The following is a 22038-nucleotide window of genomic DNA, read 5'->3' on the forward strand; positions in this document are numbered from 1 at the left end:
TTTCACGTCCTGTGGGTATGCACGTTTTGACAGTACTACAAAAAATGTACTGCAAGCTGCACGTAAGCTGATTGAAACCGTCAAACCAGTATTTAATTGCTTGCTGACATGTACCTCAACACTGACTTCTGAAAAATAGTCCAGAGTGGATTTATCTGAACATACAAAAGTACACTCAGAAAACACATTTTCAAGTCACCTGTATGCATGTAGGGAATACAGGTTTTATTATTACACTTTTAATTCCCAAATCACACATCACAGCTTTTTTCCATTATTTACTCTGTGACTACATGTATCATCTCAAACTTCCAGATTTTTTTCCCCACATAATGGATATTATAAATTTCTACTTTTAAGATTCAAAAATATTTAAAGAAGTTTTAAACAAAAAATTCCTTACTACTTTTGTTCTGATCCTTAGCTTTTGAAAGACTGTAACATACGTTTTCTCAGATAATGTACAATAAAAGCAATTAGTGAGTAAAATTCACAAAGTTTTTGCAGAAACCTGTGTTCAGTCTGTTATCTCTTCCCTCCTGAATTCAGTGCTGCAGAAGGCAATATTCTGGATATGCAGTACAGCAGTCTTCACCATTTCCCCCCCATTTTCTGTAATTTACAACTTTTACTGTAATTCTATTCAGTCAGAATATGTGGCATTTTAGAGTTGATCTTCTAGACTTTCTATGTCTTTTGATGTTAGCAGGCTTACTCCACACATTAAAATTTACTCCCTACCACATCCTCCCTTTTAGGGCTTTGAATTCCTGTTAGAGATGAGCATGTCTCTTTTGGGGAAAAAAATAGGATGCCACCACCATTTCTCAGATATACCAACAGTCTGTAGACACCAACTACCAAAACCAGTACTCAAATCCAGACAGGCATAGCCCAGAAAAACACCACTTTAATTCAAACAGTAAATCTTTCATCTTCAAGGTCAGGTGTCCTTTTCAAAAGGTATGCTTTTATGATTGTAGTTTAGATAAGACAGGCAAAGCTGATTTAATAATTAATTGCTGCTGGTGTTCCCTCTGTAAGTGCTACTCCGAACCATGCATTCTCCCTGCTTTTTCCTTGCACTATCCCTGGCATTCACCTGCTGCCCTGATGGGCGAGCTTAGCTTGCTAAACCAGCAGAACACTAACCAAAGAAAGGCGGGAAAGGTGCGAAACCACAAATAAATCAAAGTGAATAGCTTTCTCCTATTATTTGATAGCAAGCTGAATAGTGTCCCTACAGGACGAGATGAGCTGCAGGAGCGCTGCAGGTAAGGAAGAGGATGCCAGGGCAGGGTAGGAAGGGCGAGATGAGAGGAGCGGGCTCTGCCCTCTCTGCAGCAGTGAGCCATGAGATCGATGCAGGTGCCTCTTATATGCCCAACGAGCGACAACCTGGCACAGTGAGAGCCAACAGAGCTCTAAAAAGGGCACCGATGTCACCAACAGAGAAAGTATCCTGGAGAGATGGTAATGTTTTAAAGCTGCTGAAGGTTTTGCTGCTGTTGTAGCAGGTTCTTGCTTATTTTACAAGGACTGCGGCTGTCACTTGGTGATCAGTCCTTGCTGGAAAACAGCACTGCTGCACCTCGCAACCTGGGGCTGCTCTCACAGCTCTGCCTCCAATCTGTACTGTCTTCTTCCAGTCTATGAACATTTACCACTGAGGGTCAACAGTTTATTCGCACAAAACATCACTGATTGCTGTCCCATTTATAACCATATTCTTTTGGTAAACGATGGCAAGCGTCAACAGTGTGGCATCAATTGCCTGATACTTGTCGCACACTGGCTGGTCTTAGCTAACCCAGCTGCCTTCAGTTATGGCCTTCATACAGTAGAGGGGACATGACAAATGTGGTAAGAATGAGTAACTGACTCTTCACACAGAAATATTTTGAGAAATGTAATCAGGAGTCTGTAAAGAACTGGATACAAATGGAGTAAAACTCTTCATTCACTATCTCTGTACATCACCAAGAAACAGCTTGCTTCATTGTCAAGAACAAAACACTAGAATAACTTAGAGCTGCTGAGCCTACTGGACACTGCAGACCTTCATCACTGACTTTCACATATCTAAGAAAAGACTATCAGAGAAGTAATGCAGAGGCACAGGGGATTTGTCATAACGCTTCTATACTGAGTGCCCCATGCTACACTTAGGACTGAATGCTTTCATAATATTAGTACCTTACTTGTGAGACTAATACATTTCGTTACAACAAAAATCTAATCCTGCCACTGAAAATTCTCTAGAACCTAAACTTTAAAATAAAAACCATTTTGCATTTTTAACTTGCCCCAAAGTTTTCAAATAAAAGATGAACCGGAAATACAACAGTTGCACTTTTTATTTTTTTCTTGTAGTTAATTAAAAACCATTTCTTAAGTTAAATTGATAATTAAAAAAAATCTCACTACATTTAAAACTAAGTTCTACGTTAAAACAAAATTTTCATTACACTAAAACCAGTAAGTCAGCATGGGATAAATAAAACATAGGTTGCCTGTCAAAAGAAAAACCAGTAGGAAAGACAGTATAACACTGTTAAGCTTGAAGATGTAAATGTTCATTTGCGCAACATGCAAAGTAGTGATTGCATTTCTTGTAACATTATATGAATATTCCACACATTAAGGAAACAGAAATCACTAAAGCAACAGACATCAGGAAGCCTTTTGATAACGTAAGAATAGATGGCCTGTAATCAAAGTTAAAAGAGCAAACTGCTACAACATGAGAACTTTTCTGTAAATGGCTACTCCACATTGATAAAAACACTACTAAACATCACTGCAGTTAATCTTTTGCCTTAGATTAATATTGACTAAGACAGAACATATTTTAATGTAACAGTATGGGTTGCACTCTAATTGCTCAGTCATTTTTGCCATCAGTACGATCTAATGTTTCTAGGAACGCAAGTTATTTTTATTAGGCAACCAGCTGCAGGCATTGCTGGAAGTTAACTACATTAAGTTCCAGAAAAACTGGGAAAATTACCATTCATATGCTTTCAAAAGCTTCCCAAACACGTGAATGGAAGCTGTGTTTGAATGGCAAAAGTCAAACAATTTTGAAACTAGATTAAAGGCAGTGAGCAGTGATTTATTTGCAATGTATCTTTCTATTCCACATAAAACTGCTTGTGCTTAGAGACCAAGATTTGGTCCATGCTTACAAGAAGGTACTACTGCAGTGATGTATGATGAAATAAGCTTTAAAAAAAATGAAGCACGAGTGACTGCTTTAAAGAATTACTTTTGTGCACACAGTGCTAGGGAAGGCAATGATGACTAATAGGGAGAGGCGCTGCTCGGCCAGCTGAGTCCCACAGCGTGGGGGAGGCACTGCATAGAAAGGAACGCGTGCAGGGAAGGTAAAGCAGATACTCTTACATCGCAGTGAAAACACAAAGCAACAAAACAAATAATCTGCCCAGCCTTTCCTCCTGTAGTATTTTTTAATATAATTAAAATAAGCTGCTAAATGTCAGTGTAATTATATAAAAATTCCCTTTGCTATCACTCACATAAAGCTAACACTGAATGACTACCTCACGTATAGATGTCTACACTGTCTTCACCTAAAGACAGGTAAGCCTAGGTCTCCATGTCCATAGCACATGACAATATGTGCAAAGCCGACATGATAAGATCTTATTTTTGTAATAATAATGATTCTTGAAATTTCAACATTCTCCCATTTTATGGATAAATCATCAGACAAAAGGTATTTTAAGCCACAGCACGGCTTCCTATACAATACTCAGCATAGCTGTCATTCTTCAGTTTAAACAAGTTATTAATTACTACAGCTTCACTCAGCAACACTTCGTATGCATACTTCTAGATGACCTAATTAAACATCTTGTTCTTAGTAAAAAAAGTTTAGTTTTTGCAAATAGGTGTACTTTATTTTTCAGACAACAATAGAAAATGCTTCAAAATTTCCAGAAGGATCTTCAGGTGATTTGAATCAGACACTTAATACAACCACTGCAGCCTCCAAAGGTGTAAAAAGTAGCATCACCTAACATTACGTTGACCGCACTTTTTCCTCCAAGCATGCAAGGAATGGCACTATCTCAGCGCTGCGGCCACTCAATTTTATCAAATCTTAGAAAACTTACATGAAAGTTCTTGGCAGAAACTCAGAATTCCAAAACCATTTCTCCCAAACAAGACCAGTACACATCTTGCTAACCAAGGGGATCTCAAAGAAGCCAGCTCTACCTGCTTAACGTAACATGCCTGTGCTATATCTGTCGTCCTTCAGCTTGAAGGGTTGAATTATTCAAGAACAAATCAACCTCCCCCAAACTAACCGTTAAAAGGAACATTTTAAAAAATAACTGGGACTGATTTGTGTGGTTCAGCTGAAGCTGACCTTTAAAGCAAAGCACATCAGAAAAATGAGAGGGGCAAAGCTTAACCAGTAAAACCAGCTTAGGTCAATACTGATGCTGTCTCAACCAGTGCAAACATCTTATGTGAACTGCACTAAGAAAAAGAATCGTAGTTTAAAGAAGAAAAAAAAGCAGAAAAGAAAAGAAAAGAAAAGAAAAGAAAAGAAAAGAAAAGAAAAGAAAAGAAAAGAAAAGAAAAGAAAAGAAAAGAAAAGAAAAGAAAAGAAAAGAAAAGAAAAGAAAAGAAAAGAAAAGAAAAGAAAAGAAAAGAAAAGAAAAGAAAAGAAAAGAAAAGAAAAGAAAAGAAAAGAAAAAACAGCAGGGCCAGGCAGGGTGAAATAGAGCCTTTAAAAGCACAGCACGATTTGCAACACAAACACTGAGGAGCAAGCAGCTTCCTCTTTGAATGAAGCAAGGGTCTGACCCCTTCCTGTGTCACAACTCCCCGCACTTACTTAATAGTTTTTCTACTGGCAGTAAAACAAACATCAATTCTATCAGCTTCACAGACACGTGTGTATCAAAAAAGACACCATATTGATATTATATCCAGTTTTAGAGGAGACAGAAGATGCATTTGAATGAACACCTTCAGATCTTTGCTGTGTGGACTGCCCAGTAAGATTACTTGTGATGAAACAGCTTACAACTTATACTTTATAAATTAACATCACCTTAAGTTTAAGCAGATGCTGTACAGACACATAAGAACACAAAATACAAGAAGACCACAAAGAAAATGCTACCTTGGCATCCAATGTAACTCCAAAGGTACACTTTGTAAAGCTGAGTTAAGACACGCTTTATGCATCCATTTCCTTCACTGACATAAAATGCCCAGGTCAGATCTTCAGTTAGCTGAATCTTACACAGACACGCACACAAGTTTCAGATGATTATGTTAATGGAAACTAAGAAGGCTGTAATACTTTTTCAAGATTTTCTCATAAAAGAGGTTTCAAAAAATGAAAATAGTAGTGGACCCCTCCAAATTCTGTTTGGGTAGATCTGAGAGGAGTACAGTTTCTATTTGCCAAAGCTAAAGAAGGGAATGCTGCAAAGTAAAGGTGTGATACGCTGCATCAGCGGAGATGGCAGTTTTGTTAGATCATAAACATGTAAAAGCATCACCTGTTTTACTTGCTTAACAGTTGATATTGTGCAACTCTGCCTGCAGAGCGTCAGCTGGCGTACGTATATTCTTTTGCCATTAATCAGAACTTTCCAGTAGATGTTCTAACTTTCCTTAAGCACTAAAGAAAATAATTACATTGTTTTATTTTTTGTGTCATATGTATGTTTTAAAAAAAATAAAATCAAAGAAATAAAATCAATCCAACTTCTCATTAAACACCAAACTTTAAAAAAACAAAACCAAGACACCAAGACACAAGACAACTCTACTAAAATGACATTCAACTAAGATAGTTTAAAAACTGAAAACATTTCTGTTTTATAAAATGGAACTATGGATCAAAAACTCAATGAATAACTAATGGTTAAAACAAAGTCTTGCATTAAGCTAACTGAATTTTTAAGTGTTCAGCTGAATGCATTTGTTTCGACAGCTGGCTTTTGAAACCATGATACTTGAAGCTCTATGTAACATTTATTTGAATTTTGTTTCATCTCAGTGAAACTATCTAGCTAGAATTGTCACATCCATACCTGTCAGTTAAATAACAAAACCAAAGCCAAGTTGTCTGCTTAAACAGTGCTGCTAGTTCAAATGCTGGCAACAACTTTGTAATTCTTTAATATAATTGCACCACACGATAAGCAACTGGAAATAAAACTGTCCTAGCACAGGGGCTACTGAGTAACTTGAATCGCTCTCTGTGGATGAAAGCAAAGCAGAAGAGACTGAAGCCAGCTTTGCCAGGTTTCACTGACAGATCTTAGAACTGCAAGGGAGAAAGATGACCGGGCATCCTCAAATTAGGGGCAGAAGCAACAATTCAGCTTTGTTCCCTTATGCCTCTCCACAACCGGTTGCTGCGAGTGCTAAGAGAGAATTGCAATGGGAAGGCAGGAAAGCACGTGGATAAAACTGGCACGAAGTGTCAAAGAGGAACGACCTCAGAGCACGCACAGGCAAGATCTTCACTTGACCCACGCTAACTCTAAGATAAATTTTTTTTCCACTGTCTGTTTCCTGGGGAATGACTGAATAGGTATTGTAGTGATCTCAAAACTACTAATGTGTGTGAGACATGGTAGTCCAGTATTTGTTGTTTTGTTTCTCTAGTTTTTAAAAATAAACTAGAGTGAAAGCTGTGAACGTAACATGGACTGGATATGAAAATATCCTAACCCTAAAATAATCCTATCCTAATATCCTAGTTCCCTTAAAAAAACCCCAAACCCTGCTAAGCACGTTCCTTGCTGTAGCATTGCTCTTGACCTTTCATTCTTGCACCTTTTCAAATGCAAAGAGAGGCCAATTTTGTTCTGATTTATTCCCAGTCTGCCAGATAAGGAGCAGTAAGGATCTGGGCCATGGAAGGGAAGAAACCCAAAAATACTCCAGTTTTTCCCAAGTCTGACAAACATACACTAGATGAATTTTTCACAGCCCCCAGGATTCCAAGCTGGGAAATCTGAACTGTGGCGCCAGGGTTGTGGGTAATGCTGTTGTGCATGTCCTTCCTCTGATCTTCGGGGAAAATATCAAGGGTTGGTTTTTTTTGGTTTGTGGGTTGGGTTTTTGTTTTGTTTTTGTTTTTCCCCTTTTACCTCTTTGCAAGAAAAAAAAACCCTGACCCGAATAGGGCAAATGTTACAGGGCACCTGGGGTACTACGATGCCATGTGTTAGGGAATATTTAACTCAGTGCATGTATAGCCCATAGCTCTCCACAGCCACCAGACCGACGGGACATGAGCTGTGCAGCGATGAGACAGACGAATCGTAAGTGAAGGCTCAGGCTTTGTCAACCCACCCACTGCTGGTAACTGCTGTCTGAGCATCCTGACTGTCCTCAAAATTATTTTATATTCAGGACACATCAGTAGTTACCACTGATCCAACAAACACAGGAGCTGATATCATTATGGCTTTTTTCCCCCCGAATATCAATTTACGATTCTCTGACAATTGTGTGACTGGCTTTATTTCTCTTTTATGACCAACCACTTTGACTTGGTTCAGAGAGTGGATTTGCTTTTAAAATTCTGACTGGTAAAATACTAAATATTTCTAATTTTTATTTTTTATTAAAAAGCCATTTAAGTGCTAAGTCTCTAAACAAGAGAAAGGTGGTGAACTCCAGCTAGATGAGTACTTCCCTGATTAAAGCACTCACCTTCCTGTAATCAATCTGACCCCAAATCTTCCCCTCCACGGAAGTGGGCTCTAACTACAAGGCCAAAATATTGTGAAGGGCGTCGAGGCGGTTTGCTCTCCCTCCCTCCTGCTGAAATTATTTGAGCCATTTATAAACATGTTTCCTGAACTACAGATTGGATCCCAAGTGAAAAGTTAGGGATTAACTCTCACTCTTACTCTGTTCAACAGCTATTTCATTATTTTATGCAAAACAAAAACATCAATAGGAGAGAAGAAATCAGTGTAGACTTGAACTTGAGTCTTCCAGTAGAGAAGCTCCCGGTCCCTCAGCCTGCAGCTAATTCTGAGGCTCTCTTAATCCTTTCCATTCCTTTTCCATATAAAACACGCAATTGGAGAAGCAGGCAAAGCCTTGCAAGCAGAGTTGTTCCACCACTCCCTGGCAGATAAGATACCCCAGTTCCCATCAGCATTTCTTTATGGTAAGGAGAACACAAGGCCACGTGAGTGATTACAAACACCCATTGATACCAGCTAGCCTGCTTGAGGTGCTCTTGATTCAACTCTCCTCAGATTAGGGAAGAAAAGGGTAAATAGGATGTCCCACTTTGCACACTAACTGTTCTAATCTCCACACTAATGTCTAAAGGATCAGAAATCATTTTGAGACCTAGACTTTCATTTCGTCTGTTTTTTCTCCAGTCTCCTAAAAGAAAGATTTAGCTCAGGCCAAGTGCAACACTTCACCTCTATGGGCATGAAATTTATTTTGGTAAGAAAATGAGAGAAAAATTTGTTATAGCCAAGCCATTTCTTTAATGTGAAAAACCTGTGTGTTTTCTTCTTCAGCTAGATACAGAAAAAAATCCCATTTTTTCCAAACACAACTAACTAAGAAGTGTCAATAAACCACTCCCTAGTAGTTATTCTAAAATTAAGGATACAATTACATTCTGGGTGCAATGGATTGATCAGACAATATATATGTACACATACAGAAATGCACATGCACACATAGACACATATGCATAAGTAAAACTTTTCTTAATTTCTAGACCTGAAAAAAATGACCTTCATGGTCCAGAAGCTCCAAAGGACTTGGAGTTCCTGTCTCCAACTAAGGCAGTAGCAGAGGAGGCTGCAAAGAGGCTTAACAGAGCCGGACCATCCATATTCATCCAGGAGCTTCCCAGAACCCATGGATGCAGTTACTGAGCTATTAACGAGCAAGCAAAGCCTCTCACTGAAAACCACCTTGTACCTGAAGATCAGAAGGCAACATCAATATGTGGGGAAGACCAAAGAAATGGAGAATAGCAAGTCTGAAACGTATCCAAGCCAGCGGGGTAGAAGCTGTAAGAAGCAACCAAGTCAGCGTACATATGGATAAGTATGATGTATTGGGGAAGAGAGTGTAGTTAGACTGTTATGAGTCGCAAATGTTCTGGAAGGCAAAAAGGGACATGTGGACAAGGGAAATCCAATTGACACAGTCAACTTAAATTTCCAAGTGAAACGAGGCCGTATATTTACATTTCTTAAAGGAAAAATAACTGCTGTGAGACAGCAAGCAGAGTTCCAACCCCCCACCTGAAGGCTAAGAAACTACTTACAGGGCAAGGAAAAGAGGGTAAAAATGGTCCTCAAAGAAAGAATTTCAGCAGTGGCATGCAAGGGTCTGCATTAGGGCCTGAACTATTCAACATATTCAGAAATGATCCAAAAAGGAAGGTGGTTAATGGGAGAACAAGATCTTTGGTATATAATTACTCAGAGTACTACAGACAAAAATCAGCAGATTATAGAAAGACCTAACATTACTGGATGGTATAATAAAGTAGTTAATGAAATTCCATGTAGAGAAATGTAAAGTGACAGACATGGAAGAAACTAATCTTAACTTTATATACAAAATGATGGTCTCTGAATCATTATTACACAGTAATGAGACACTGGTCTTGTAACAGTTCCATGAAATTATCATCTCAATGATCTATAGTGGTCAAAAAGGCAAACCAAATGTTAGGCAAGGAATACAGCACATCATACCACTGCTCCCTCCTTTCAAAAATGGTTTAGAAGAGGTTGGCAAGATACAAAAAGCACATAGCAAAGACGTGGAGAGTCTCTACAAGAGTGACAGTTGGACAGATCTGGACTTGTCAAACTGGACAAGTGATGGCAGAGGAGGGTTATGATGCACACTGTTATGAAGGTGGACAGGAAATGATTGTTCATTGCTGGTTCAAAAACAAACTAAAAAAGGAGGTATTTCTTCACACAGCGTATACCTAAGTTTTGAGAATGCTTTCCACAGGACCCCACAGCTCTCAAGTTTCCGTTAACTTTAAAATAACTTCGGGTCAACAAAATTGTTTAGCAGCACAATGACAAACAACAGACTCTTCTTTTCAAGGTTAAATTTTTTGCTGCACCATTTCTATATTCATGGTACTAAACATGCAGTTCTGCACTGCACTTTTCTCCACAGCCTTAGCTGTCTGCTCCTGACCATGCCTTTCCTGCCCATGCAAAAATGCTGAAAAGCTTTACTGCTCATTTCAGCATTCCCACTAAATGCATCTGGCATCAGGCAGTGACAAAAAGATATATTTAAACAGCAAACTAATCTTTGTTGTCCTAGCCACATTCAGAAGCATTTTTTTTCATCATACCTTCCAGTTTTTATCTGCCTAAGGTCACAGAATGAGAAACACTTGTCTTCAGACTCATTTGGACATCCACATTACTATTGCAAGTTTGAAAAAGCTTAAAGTACACATAAGGATGCACCGATCGCCACAGTTCATGCAACCCGATCACCATCAAACACACATTCAGGCAATCTGAAACACATATAATCACTGTAGACCTTTTCAGTATTGTTGGCCAATTACTGGTCCATGTTTCAGCTTGCACAGGTGTATTCCTGCTTCAGTATTTTGAGGCAAAAGCGGCACCAAAAATGAGACTCCCCCCTGCCAATCCTTCTCCTAGCAAACTGAATTAAAAAATAAAACAATTTTTCAATCAGCAATCTCAAACCTAAAACTAGATTTAAAAAAATTCAGAAGTTCTCTAGTTACACAATTATGAAAGCACAACATTGATGATACTCGTGAAAAGAATACCTTATACAACACAGGGAACAAATTAAAAGCAGATGTATCAAATAATGATACATTAATGCTTGCCTTAAACACATTTCTCATATACAATGCTTGATATTTTATGTAAGTATGGTATTAGGGATACTTCACTAGTTGCAGAGCAGATGCTAGGCATGATAAAAGATTATTTCACAGAAACAAGAACCCTGTTCAAAAAGGTGGGGGAAATCCGTTATTTCCCAGAACACTAGTCAAAGAAAATGTTCCTGGTTAACAGCATCGCTAGTCTCATAAACATAAATAGCTAATAAGGCAAGTTTCATAAATTTTATTTTGGCATCTTAACATTAGGCAGGTTTGGGGGCAGGAAGCTAAAGCAGGTATTTGAAATTGAATAAATATCAAAATATACATGTAGTGAGGTGAACGAGCTGCCCATCACCATTTGCCTAACATTTTAAACAGTTCTTTCATTACGCCTTGTAGAATGTAATTTCATTAATCTATCTAGATTAATGCAAATAATTTTATTTTGAAAACAGAAGCCTACCGCGTGTCTAACCTATCTGTAATAATAAAATATATTTTAGAACAAGGCCTAATTCAATATTTTAGATTTTAATATGACAATTATTACATTAATATCACCAGTTAAAGAGAATAGCAATAAGCTATTAAGATAATTATATGAATCACTACAGGATTGTGAAATGGGAAAACACACGGAGCTTCAGCTATATTTGAAATGATCATCATTTTAAGTACAGTATTTTATGCATACAAATAAAATGTTTTGAATAGATTTGGCACTAGTCATGTACCAAGAGGTTGTGTACTACAATTACAATGAAATAAATAGAAATCACTAGATTTTAAACATGGAGCTGTGACAAACATGCTTGCATACTAGAGGAAAAAAATAATATTAAAATACACAAGAAGAAATATTTTAAAAATTAAGAAGGTATACAAAATCTGTGATAAATATTATTACTGAACATTGTGGAAAAAGTATCTAAAGTAGATTTGCAAGCGTTGTACTAGCTAGTTTATCACATCTGAGATTTCCCTCTACTAAAAAATAAGGAATTTTTAAATACCAAATAAAAAAAATATTTAGTTGTGAAAGGCATTTAATATAAGTACTTCCAACTTGAAAAAAACCAAAAAGCTCTTGAACTACAGCTGGGTATTTATTTCAATTGCTCTCTATTGCACCTCTTTGGAAAAGGACATATGACTATCCTATCATCCTCCTGCACGTCAAGGGACTTTTGTCTTCCCCATTGCACCCCAAGTGGCATACAGATGTTAGAAAAGGCAACAGAAACATCGTTGGAAGGCAATTTTTCAGACTATCCAAAGTAGTACTTCTGTAAAGGAACAAACTGCCATTCCAGTTTTATTTCCACTCACCATTCTACATAACAAGGCAGTCTAATCCTGGCAGCTGTCAGGACCAGAGGTATATTCTGGGGTCATCCAACCTCCTCCCTGGCCTGGTTCTCCAGCTCTGAAGGGAGCCCTGAACGCACAAGATGAGTTGCACCTCCAGCCTCACCTGACAACTCACATGCAGACTCAGCAACCACAACTCAACGGCACAGGAAATGTTCAGCTGCTAGAGAAGACACTACCCGAAAATTGCTGCTGTTTCCTTTGGGAAAAGTCAATAGTCAAGGGACGAGAATCAATTTTATGAGTCTGCTTATAGTAAAAATTTTATTACAAGCAGAGTAAGAAGTTCCTAAACTTGTAATATGATTTGCAAGCAATTGCTAAATGATAAAATAGTAGAAATTGCAACAGTTAGAAAATTAACTAAACCCAAAATGTTTAGACAACTGCTAAAAGTCATTTTCAATAGGCAGGGCCATATGCAGACAAGACTTCTACAGACTTGAAATGGATCTTCTAATATTTCGTAGTGACTAATCCAAATATTAATTATCTTCTGTAACACATGTAGAGTAAAAGTACTACCAAAAAACCCCACACCCTACCCTCAAAAACTCCACCACCTTTTCCCTGCCTGATCACATGGAGGATAAGCAAAGAGAGAGCAGAGAAAAGAGACTTGATCTTAACACTTCTATACTTTTAATACAGTAAAGAAACAATGACTTCTTATTTGGGCCTTTGGCAAATTCAGATTCCACATCAAATTTTCCTTCTTTACAGTGTTTCACAATTTGATATAAAAAAGGATTTCCTCTTGCTTATCTTTTACTCACCAAAACACTTCTAAACAGTGAATTCAAAAAGCTCTTAATTCTGTTTTGGACTTCTATCTAGGAATAGGACCACGAAGTTTATTTTTTTAAATTATTTTAAAAAACATTCTTTCTCTAAGATCGAAGACATTCAACTTACTCAGACCAAGCAAGACACACTGTGAAAAACTTCAAGCCAAATACTCTGATTTTTAATTTTGCCAGATTTTTACAGGTTATGATGGAAAATTTTCACTATTCCTTTCCCCTCTCCCCCACTATTACAACCCCCATCTCTCCGTGAGTGAAGCAGCTGGAAGAATAACGCACTAAACACAGCCCTGTAAATTACAGTATGTAGGAGATTAAACTTAAGCCTAATGCTGCAGTCAACCTTCAACAGCTGAGTTCTATTAATGGACACTCCTTAAAAGAAATCCTTATTGGTTACTATTTAAAACTACATCTCTATTAAAATCTTGACTGAAAGAAATTAAAAGTGATATGTATCTCCCATCAATGCCATGACAACAACATCCAGTTCAAGTATGTACTGCATCATTTACCACAATTTATATGAGTTAAAAAAATACAAAAGGGTTCACTAATCAAATACTATCAATGAATACACTACGCAAAAGACATAAGCTAATTTATAATGACAGGAAATATGTGTAAACTAGAACAATACACTTGCAGTGTCATTATTACTCTTTCGATCTCCTTACTATGTTGATTTATTTAAGATCAGCATTGTAAAATTACAGCACAGTCAAAGCACTGTAAAGGCAAAACTTAATAGAAAAAAAATAGGGAAAAGACAATTAATCAATGTTTTACTTCCAGACTTCCAATTTCATACACAGGTCTAGATTAAGGGGGACCGGGAGGGGAAAGGTTACTATGCTCAATAGCAACTGCATACATGTGTAGCATTCTCTTCACTGCTGAACGTTTTCTTCTGCTGAATACTCACTGCTCCCCAACGTGCAATCCTTTGGGATTCAATGCTGCCAAAATGTTCCTGCTTTCTCATTCAAAGAATCTTTTGAATGAAGAAATTTTCAATTATTGACACATCAACCTAGGGTGATTTTTTGAAGTGCAGAAGTTATCTATGGGAAGTTGTCAGCTTCCTACTTACACCTCGTAACTCTCTATACATCATATCTATTTCTATATCTGAACTTCTCTCTTTTAGGCTCTGTCACTGATGGTAAATCAATAACAACAAAGTAGAAAGCAGTTTAAGCAGTGGGATGATAGCAGAAAATATAAAAAAGCCAACCCTATCAAATATTGTGCTACTTGTTTCTAAGCAAGCAGGTCAGCAGGTCTGAACAGAGCTCCACTTTTAATTCACAGGCTAGACTAAGAATGAAAACACAACAGACTCCTTCGGCCTTGAGCAGATCTCAGCAGCCTGCAAGGTGAAGACACGTTACGTTTGCTGTTGCTCTGAACATCAGCTGCACATTTTTCAGTCCCTATCACAGTCCACCCCTTGGATCTGGGTATTACTCTCTACATTCAGGTTTACTTTGTCTGATACATCTCCAATGCAAAAAGCATGTGCTGGTCCTGTTTTAGCCTGGGTTATGGTGTTCCTGGTGGGTAGGACATTTTCGTCTCCTAGAAGGCGGAAGATGAGAGAATAGTTCTTAGACGGTAAGGCTACTAAATCCAAATCTCTTGCTTCCTGGACAAGCAATTACAGAGAAGGCAGGATTTCTTTCTCATTTTTCTTGAATGAACATGGCCTTGTCAACGTGTCTTTCATTGAACTTTCTCCAGGGCACATATGAAGAAAACAAGCTGTTTGCAGTCCTGGATGAGGACAATACTGAAGTGAACAACACCCTCACGCATACAAGCGGCTAAGAAGGATTTTTATTTATTGCTTCATTTGAATCATGTATTAAAATGTCATTTGGTTATTTTTTATGCATCTAAGTGCTCTTCTGAGTCTGGACAGAGTCTATCAACAGTTCGGATATAGAGCTGGTCTCTCCAAGGACTAAACAGAGACAGATTTTGCCTTTTTGTACCTATTCAGAGTCTCAAGAATTGCGCTGATGGTCTAAAAATACAGCACTCCAGGAATATATAGGGAAAAGATTAATTCAAAGAACTGCTGCTTTAGTTTTGCCTCTTAAGGGTAATAATCGCTCTACCTGGATTGTCCATGCAACAATGTACTATTTAAGTTCTACAGGAATGGCACAAAAGATGGCTTGTGACGGCAGTTTCACAGCTATTGCCATTACACTGGGCTCGGAGAACTTAGAATGACATGGACATGACAGACCCACGTAACCTGCCTGTACCATTGCAGGAACTACAGCTTAGATTTTCATCGCAGACAGGAGACAAAGGGTTATGCCACTGCTGTACTTTGGTCTCAAGAACAAGATTTCTGACAGAAAGACTGTAAAGCTAAAGCCAATTTTTTGTATGCTTTCAGCTACTAGGAGTTTCCAATGCAAAGTAATGGAAATGAAAGTTACAGACAAAATCATTGTATCCTAGGCAATTGCACAAGTTAAAGAGTACAAACAAGGTACACACAAAACATTCAATTCCTTCTACCCCCACCCCCACCCCCACCCAAAGAAAAAAACAACTGAGATTCTTGTCTGTGTAGCTACTAATATTTCCACATTTAACAAAAAGGCGGGGGGGGCTAGGGACAGGGACAGATGATGAGAATAATTTTCATTATTTTAATTCTTTTATGCAACGAAACCTAACCATGTGACAACCAGAAAGTTATTTAATCAACAATGATATCATATAACAAGTTTTGACAAGGCTGTGAAAAAAGAAAATTGCAGTAACAGAAGAAGAATCACTCAAAATGCCATTATCGTTGAAGGGCACAAGTGCACTCCCCCCAGTAAAAGGTCAAATGCAATGGATAAAATATTAACAATTATAAAATCCCAAACAGCTGTATTTAATATAAAACAAGGTACTGAATAATTGAAAATAATATAAAAACTGAGAATAATCCATCCAATGTGACAGTGATACCAGTGATATCAAAATCCTCATGCAAAAAAAGATGCCAGCTAGTAATGTTCCAGCTCATGTTAAGAAAGCAAATCATTCTTATTCATACTGTAAGCTCAGCCTTCTTGTCTTTAATTGTGGTTCATTAAATTGTAACGCACAACTAGTACAATGTAAAATAGCTAGTCTGAGTAATTCAAAACATATAACTTCTCTTAGGAAAATAATTATGATATGGAAGGGAAAATAATTTATTTATATTCTTCAGTGCCCCATTACTTTCTAGGTTGTTTTTCTTTTAAATGATGCTTATACAGCCAAATAGACATATAAAAAGGAAATATCCTTTTCCAACTTTCGTAAGGACATGAGGATGTCAACCCAAGAATTTATAACTCAGAAGTAACGAAAATCAACAGTAGGTTTTTTTTCTTATTTTAAGGAAGAAGAATTTCTACTTCTTAATTAGAAGCCTGTTACAATAACCTTAGAGACAGGCAGGATAGATAGCAACAAGCCTCTAAAAAGGGAATTAGCAAAAGAAGAGATCTTCACAGTCATATCTCCTTGACGAAGCAAAATTCTTTTCCTCTGTATGCTACAACTTCATCAAATGAGGATGTTAACTATTTAGTTCATTAACATACCCTCTGCAGTTTTGGAAACTGTTCCAGACTATGTTTGGAAACTTTCTTTGATGATTGTATTGCAGTTATTGTTTAACCAAGCTGCATTATTTAGCTTGGTTAATTCACCCCTTCCCCCCAGTTTTATTTTTAACACTTTCCCATCATTAATTTATTTCCTTATATTAAAATAAAAAGTCAAGATGTTCTGACAAGCTTTCTATATGTACACTGCTTGTTCTTCACTGTGCCAGAGCTACCTTTTATGACAGACTTTCCCTTCAACAGGAAAAGACCAACATTAATGAGACTATTATTGTATGGAACATTTTTTTAAAAAATAACCAGAACTGTACCTGATGCTCTTTAGTCTAGTAAAGGACAATGCAGTATAAGAATATGAAGCTTTACTCTCTCTGGGGCCAAAGGAAAATAGAAACATCTCCTGGGAAATGGTACGGGTCCCATCTAAACAAGTAACAGACAGACTGTCACAGAACTGGAGTTAACAGAAATCACATGGACAGAGCTCAGCGTAGGCTGCCACTCTAAAAATCTTCTAGAAAACAGATACATTGGAGAAAAAACCCCAAACAAACAGCAAGAACATTATGGCACTTCAGGGATACTAAAATACTATGTCTTTGGTGTCCCAGGAAGTGTTCTACGTCTTCATTGAAGTCATCATTTGAGAACAAAGTCTCAAAACTAAAATTCCCCACATGCCAAATACACTTAGTAATGCTACAAGCTGTATAACTAGACTGACTTGTCATTTCAAACTACTTCATGGAGAAATAAACACAACTACATGTTCACACATTAAAAAAAAATAATCTAAGACATTGTACACCACTGCAACAAGTTACTCAGAAGAACTGGCTTCACAAGCAACACTATTTCAACCCTATTGTTGACGACATTATGATATACTATTTTCTAAGTGCACAATAATACTGAATGACCTCAAGAAATTATTTGATTTATATAGTTGATCCAGCAGCCTATAACAGCAAGTCTCTCTTTCAGTTGGGCTTACACCGTATGTACATAAATGATTTAATCCTCACAAATGGATATAAATGTTTATCCCACAGATACAAGGACGTGAAACTGCTCTTAAAAATAATTCAGTATTTCTCTGACTTTGAGGCTAGGAAAGATCTACTACTTTGCAACACTGAGTTTTATGTTGTGTTTATTACAGACTCTCAAGTTCAGCAAGTTAGTCCTCTAATTAGCCAGATCTCTTCTTTTACCTTCCCGATTTCTACTGGTTTGAGGTTGCATGATGCATCGCTTCCCATTAAAAAAGCCTGAACCACCACCAGACTTTCTCTTTTTCTGCTTGATATTCTAGGAATCAAACCCTTAAAAGTTAAATAACATCTGGCTCTATGATCTTCACAACTTCCCAGTGCCATCAAGGATGGCTGCCACATGTCTGAAATTAGAGACAAATGAAACAGTGGGTCTTCCTAGGCTCTGGAGAAAGGCAAATGCCAGCGAGGGCTCAAGGGAAGTGTTACAAAAACGTTTGCTAAACTAAGCATTCCAGTGCTGTTCTAAAGCCAAGACCTTCACGTTACAATACAGGGAACCTAGAAACATAAAGCACGTGTCTGGCACGGACCTAAATCCTTACTGAGAGAATATGGACTGGATCTTACCAGGGATATTAGTAACAAACCACACTTTGTGGGAGACTCTGGGATAGATCTCTACAAGTCCTTGTCAGTAGCAATAGAGACTCCACATGACGCAGCCTTCAAGAGCCAAAAAACAGTAGAGGCTTCTAATGCTTTCTCATTCCACTGTCTTTGTTACGACTTTAAAGCTGCAATTCAAGACATGTAAAATACTGCATTTTATGGTAAATATGATAGTCTAAACTACACCAAAGTCTACTGACAGCATCACTGAATTTACAGGTATACCGCTGCATGTCCTAACTAATTAAACAAAATCTGATCCACCAAATAGGTTGTGTCCAACGGGTGATAAAACGCTACATAAAACTGAAAATTAAATATTCCTGCTTCACAGAAAAGCCCAATGCAGCCAGAACTAATGTCTCAAATGAAGCCTTCTCCGGACCTTTCTCAGTGGACTATTGATACCATAACATACCCAGTGAGAGGTTATTCAGCCACAAGCAGCTCTCAGTTGATCTGTTTTCTAATGCAAGATTTTTATAATTTTCTCACCAGACAGATCAATTACTAAGATCCATGTGTAGCTCTTCTTTAGGTCTTACTCATTTCTTATCAAAACAACTATATGTTAGTAGATGCGTGTCTCTTATACAACATGTAGTACTTTTAACAGATTAATTTTTTGAAAAGAAATTATTAGTTACTTTACAACAATTGACAAGATCTCGAAGAAACCTTCTCTTCTAAAACTTCTTTTGCATGGTTTTAGTACATCACCATTTCTGTTTCTTCTTTAAAACACAATATTTTATCTATACAAAGCTCTTCCACAGGCCTTTCAGCAATATTCCAGTATACCTTTCCTGAAACAAGTCTGACTAGATTAAGGACAATCTTCAAGAGCTAACATCTGTGGTGAATTATTTTCAGTATTCTCCATTTCTTTTAATACAGTCTACTTTTATTTTTAAAGTCTTTATTGACCTTAGGCTCTTAAATCAAGCAATTCAGAATTTAATGCTCACTTGCTCAGTCTAAGAGGATTGCGATAATGAAGATGAAGTAAAAGGAATTGTATAAATAGTGGAATAACGGAGAAAAGAGAAAAAAAGACAAGTGACTCACAGGATCTTTGCAGTTTACAGGTAAAACACTAACACTGATGGTAACTCGTTACTTCCAAAGAGCTCAAAAAGTTCCTTCTAACATGGATTACTTTACTCCTATCTAGAAGAAACATCATTCTATATGCTGCCTACACAAAAACAGGACCAACTTTCATACTGCTCCCCAAACCAGAAGGTCACGCCCAGGAAGCAGTACAACTACAGAAGGCTACAGCAAGGTGTTACATGGGTTCTTCTGTTCTGTAGTGGATCTTTTCTTAATGCACCAATTCAATGTTCATGGTGCCCAATGCACCTATGACCATATGGAGAGTAACTTTTCTGTCTCTGAAAGAACCATAAGACACCTGAAGCTGGGCAGGAAGAAACGACATATGACTAAGGGCAAGGAACAAATTTTTAAAAAAATCACAGACGGCTTGTTAAAACACTGAAATTAACACCTGCCCCCACCATTAAATTAATAAGTCCGTCTCCCACTACACTAATACTTCAGACCTTTTCTTATTCACTGGATAAATGCTGTATTCCACTATTACCATTTTTTCATGATTATTTCAATCTAGGCCAAAGGTAGCGGTAACTCCTGCAGCTGCCTTTCAACGCGAATGCAGTTGCTCCTGGTTGATTGTTAGCAGTCCATCCATAGAAACCCAATGTAATATTTTGGTAAGATCTCTTAAAAAGTAAATAAATGTTTATATTTTCTGTTCATCCCACTTATATTTTCTCCTTACTGTGTTGCTTTGCTGCCAAGAAGACAGAAAGGGGCACAGGATTTGTGAAATTTATTTGTTCTATGTAGGCAAGGAAAATCTTGCTGGGTCTTTTTTTTTTTTTTCTTAATGTTTTTAATTGATTCTATCCTCAGTACTAGCTACCTTTCACTATTATGCAATCACCTTCAAATTAATTTGATTAAACTGAATTTGATTAACCTCATGCAAAGCTAGCCATTCCAGTCACATTTTGCAATCTTTTAAAAAAACAAAAAAAACCAAACAAAAAACAAACCCAAGGAACCCACCACATAAACAAGCTACTGGACAAATAAAAAATAAAACGCTGGATAAGTAATAAATAAACCAGACCTTGGGATGAAGTTTTTCAGACAATATTTGAAAGTAGTTTGTTAATCAATAGCAAAAATTTCTAACTAAAGTAGTTCTGCTTACAAATAATCAACATAAAAATTGTCACCTTGCCGTTGTCATACTAATTAAGAAATAAATATCTGCACATTTCTGCAGCTTCTCACATGAACATTTTTCAAGAGAATCTTAACAAATATGACTCAACATGCCAATTATGTAAAAAATTAAACTCTATGATAAATATAAAAATAAAGCCTATATACAGCTATGCATAAATCCCATCAGAAAACAATCCATAACATCCAACTTCTAGTTAATGTAGATCAGTATCACAGCCCTCACTTTGCAGCTTTGATAAAAGACAATCCAATAGCTTTAGTCTAGCTAGTATCTAACGAACAGGATTTCTTTGTTGTAATAGGTTAATACAGTATAGCAAGTTCAACTTGAAAAGCCCAGCTTCTAGAACTAATTAAACTTCCTCTACAAGAAATATGCTTATTTGCAGGCATCCTGGTATTTTCTGTGGAAAGAACACAAGATAACCAGAAAAGTGTATCTGCAATGCCTCTGTCATGATCGTATGCAATGATTCTTAAGAGAACCATACGCCAGTTTGGCACTGTAATTCAGGAAAGAAAACATTCACTTACCGCAGTGTGACTGGAAAACCTGTGGCTTGACTACCTGATTGCAGATATTGCACACTACAAGATAGAAATCATCATGAGCTGGATAATGGCCAAATAAGTGCATATCTGTGGGAAAGTTAAAAATATATACAAGAATTAGAAATTATGCTTTAAATATATATTAAGAAAAAAAAATTGAAAATACTTTAGGGCCACTACTGTTATATTAATTTATACAAAGCAAATTTATACATTGCTCCATAAGAGCTTCTTATCTATGTTAAAGAGATTTTTTTTTTTTCCTCTTCTAGGTTTCAAGGTCCTATACTAAAGCTGCAGTCGCATCCCTCAGTCTGAGTCAAAACACAGGCAGCAACACCTTTGTTTTAACACTCACTGCCAAGAAGTGGAATAAACATTTCTGTACTGGTCAACTGTTGAAACAGTAAAAGAATATCTCTTTCAAAATCTCTGCCTAAAGATCCTTTTAGAAAACACAGCGCAAAGGTTATGCTCCATGTTAAAATATTCCAAGCTTGACTGCAGACTGCTAGAGAACGTCTCCTGCTTAAAAGCTAGTTATAGTAGCCAAGGTCAAGGATCCTACAGCTTAAAATACAGTCAGGAACGTCACCCCTGTTTTGAACCAGAAGTCATGACATGAAATTTCTGATTCTGCATGAACATCCCTCCTAGTTCAAATGCCCTGCTGTTTGTTTCCCCAACAAAAACTCTGGGAAGAGACAAAGTTGGTTAATGAGGTATTTCTCAATGACGGCATGAGGAATTCCATGAAATCAAAAGACGTGTACAGTCAGACAATGACAGGCACTTGTCCCTCACATTAATGCAACACATGCATTCTT

At 37.2% G+C, this 22038-nt stretch overlaps 1 protein-coding gene across 2 annotated transcripts in view; it reads right to left on the reverse strand.

Annotated features, from left to right (window-relative positions):
• Positions 1-22038, reverse strand: part of ATXN7L1 (ataxin 7 like 1) — a 116250-nt gene that overhangs the window by 54565 nt on the left and 39647 nt on the right. For both annotated transcript variants that reach the window (XM_074578405.1, XM_074578491.1), the window contains exon 3: positions 21194-21298. In XM_074578405.1, the coding sequence (XP_074434506.1) occupies positions 21194-21298 (105 nt within the window). The remainder of the gene's footprint in view (positions 1-21193; positions 21299-22038) is intronic.

Source organism: Larus michahellis, chromosome 1 (assembly GCF_964199755.1).
Source record: "Larus michahellis chromosome 1, bLarMic1.1, whole genome shotgun sequence".
Lineage (NCBI taxonomy): Eukaryota > Metazoa > Chordata > Aves > Charadriiformes > Laridae > Larus > Larus michahellis.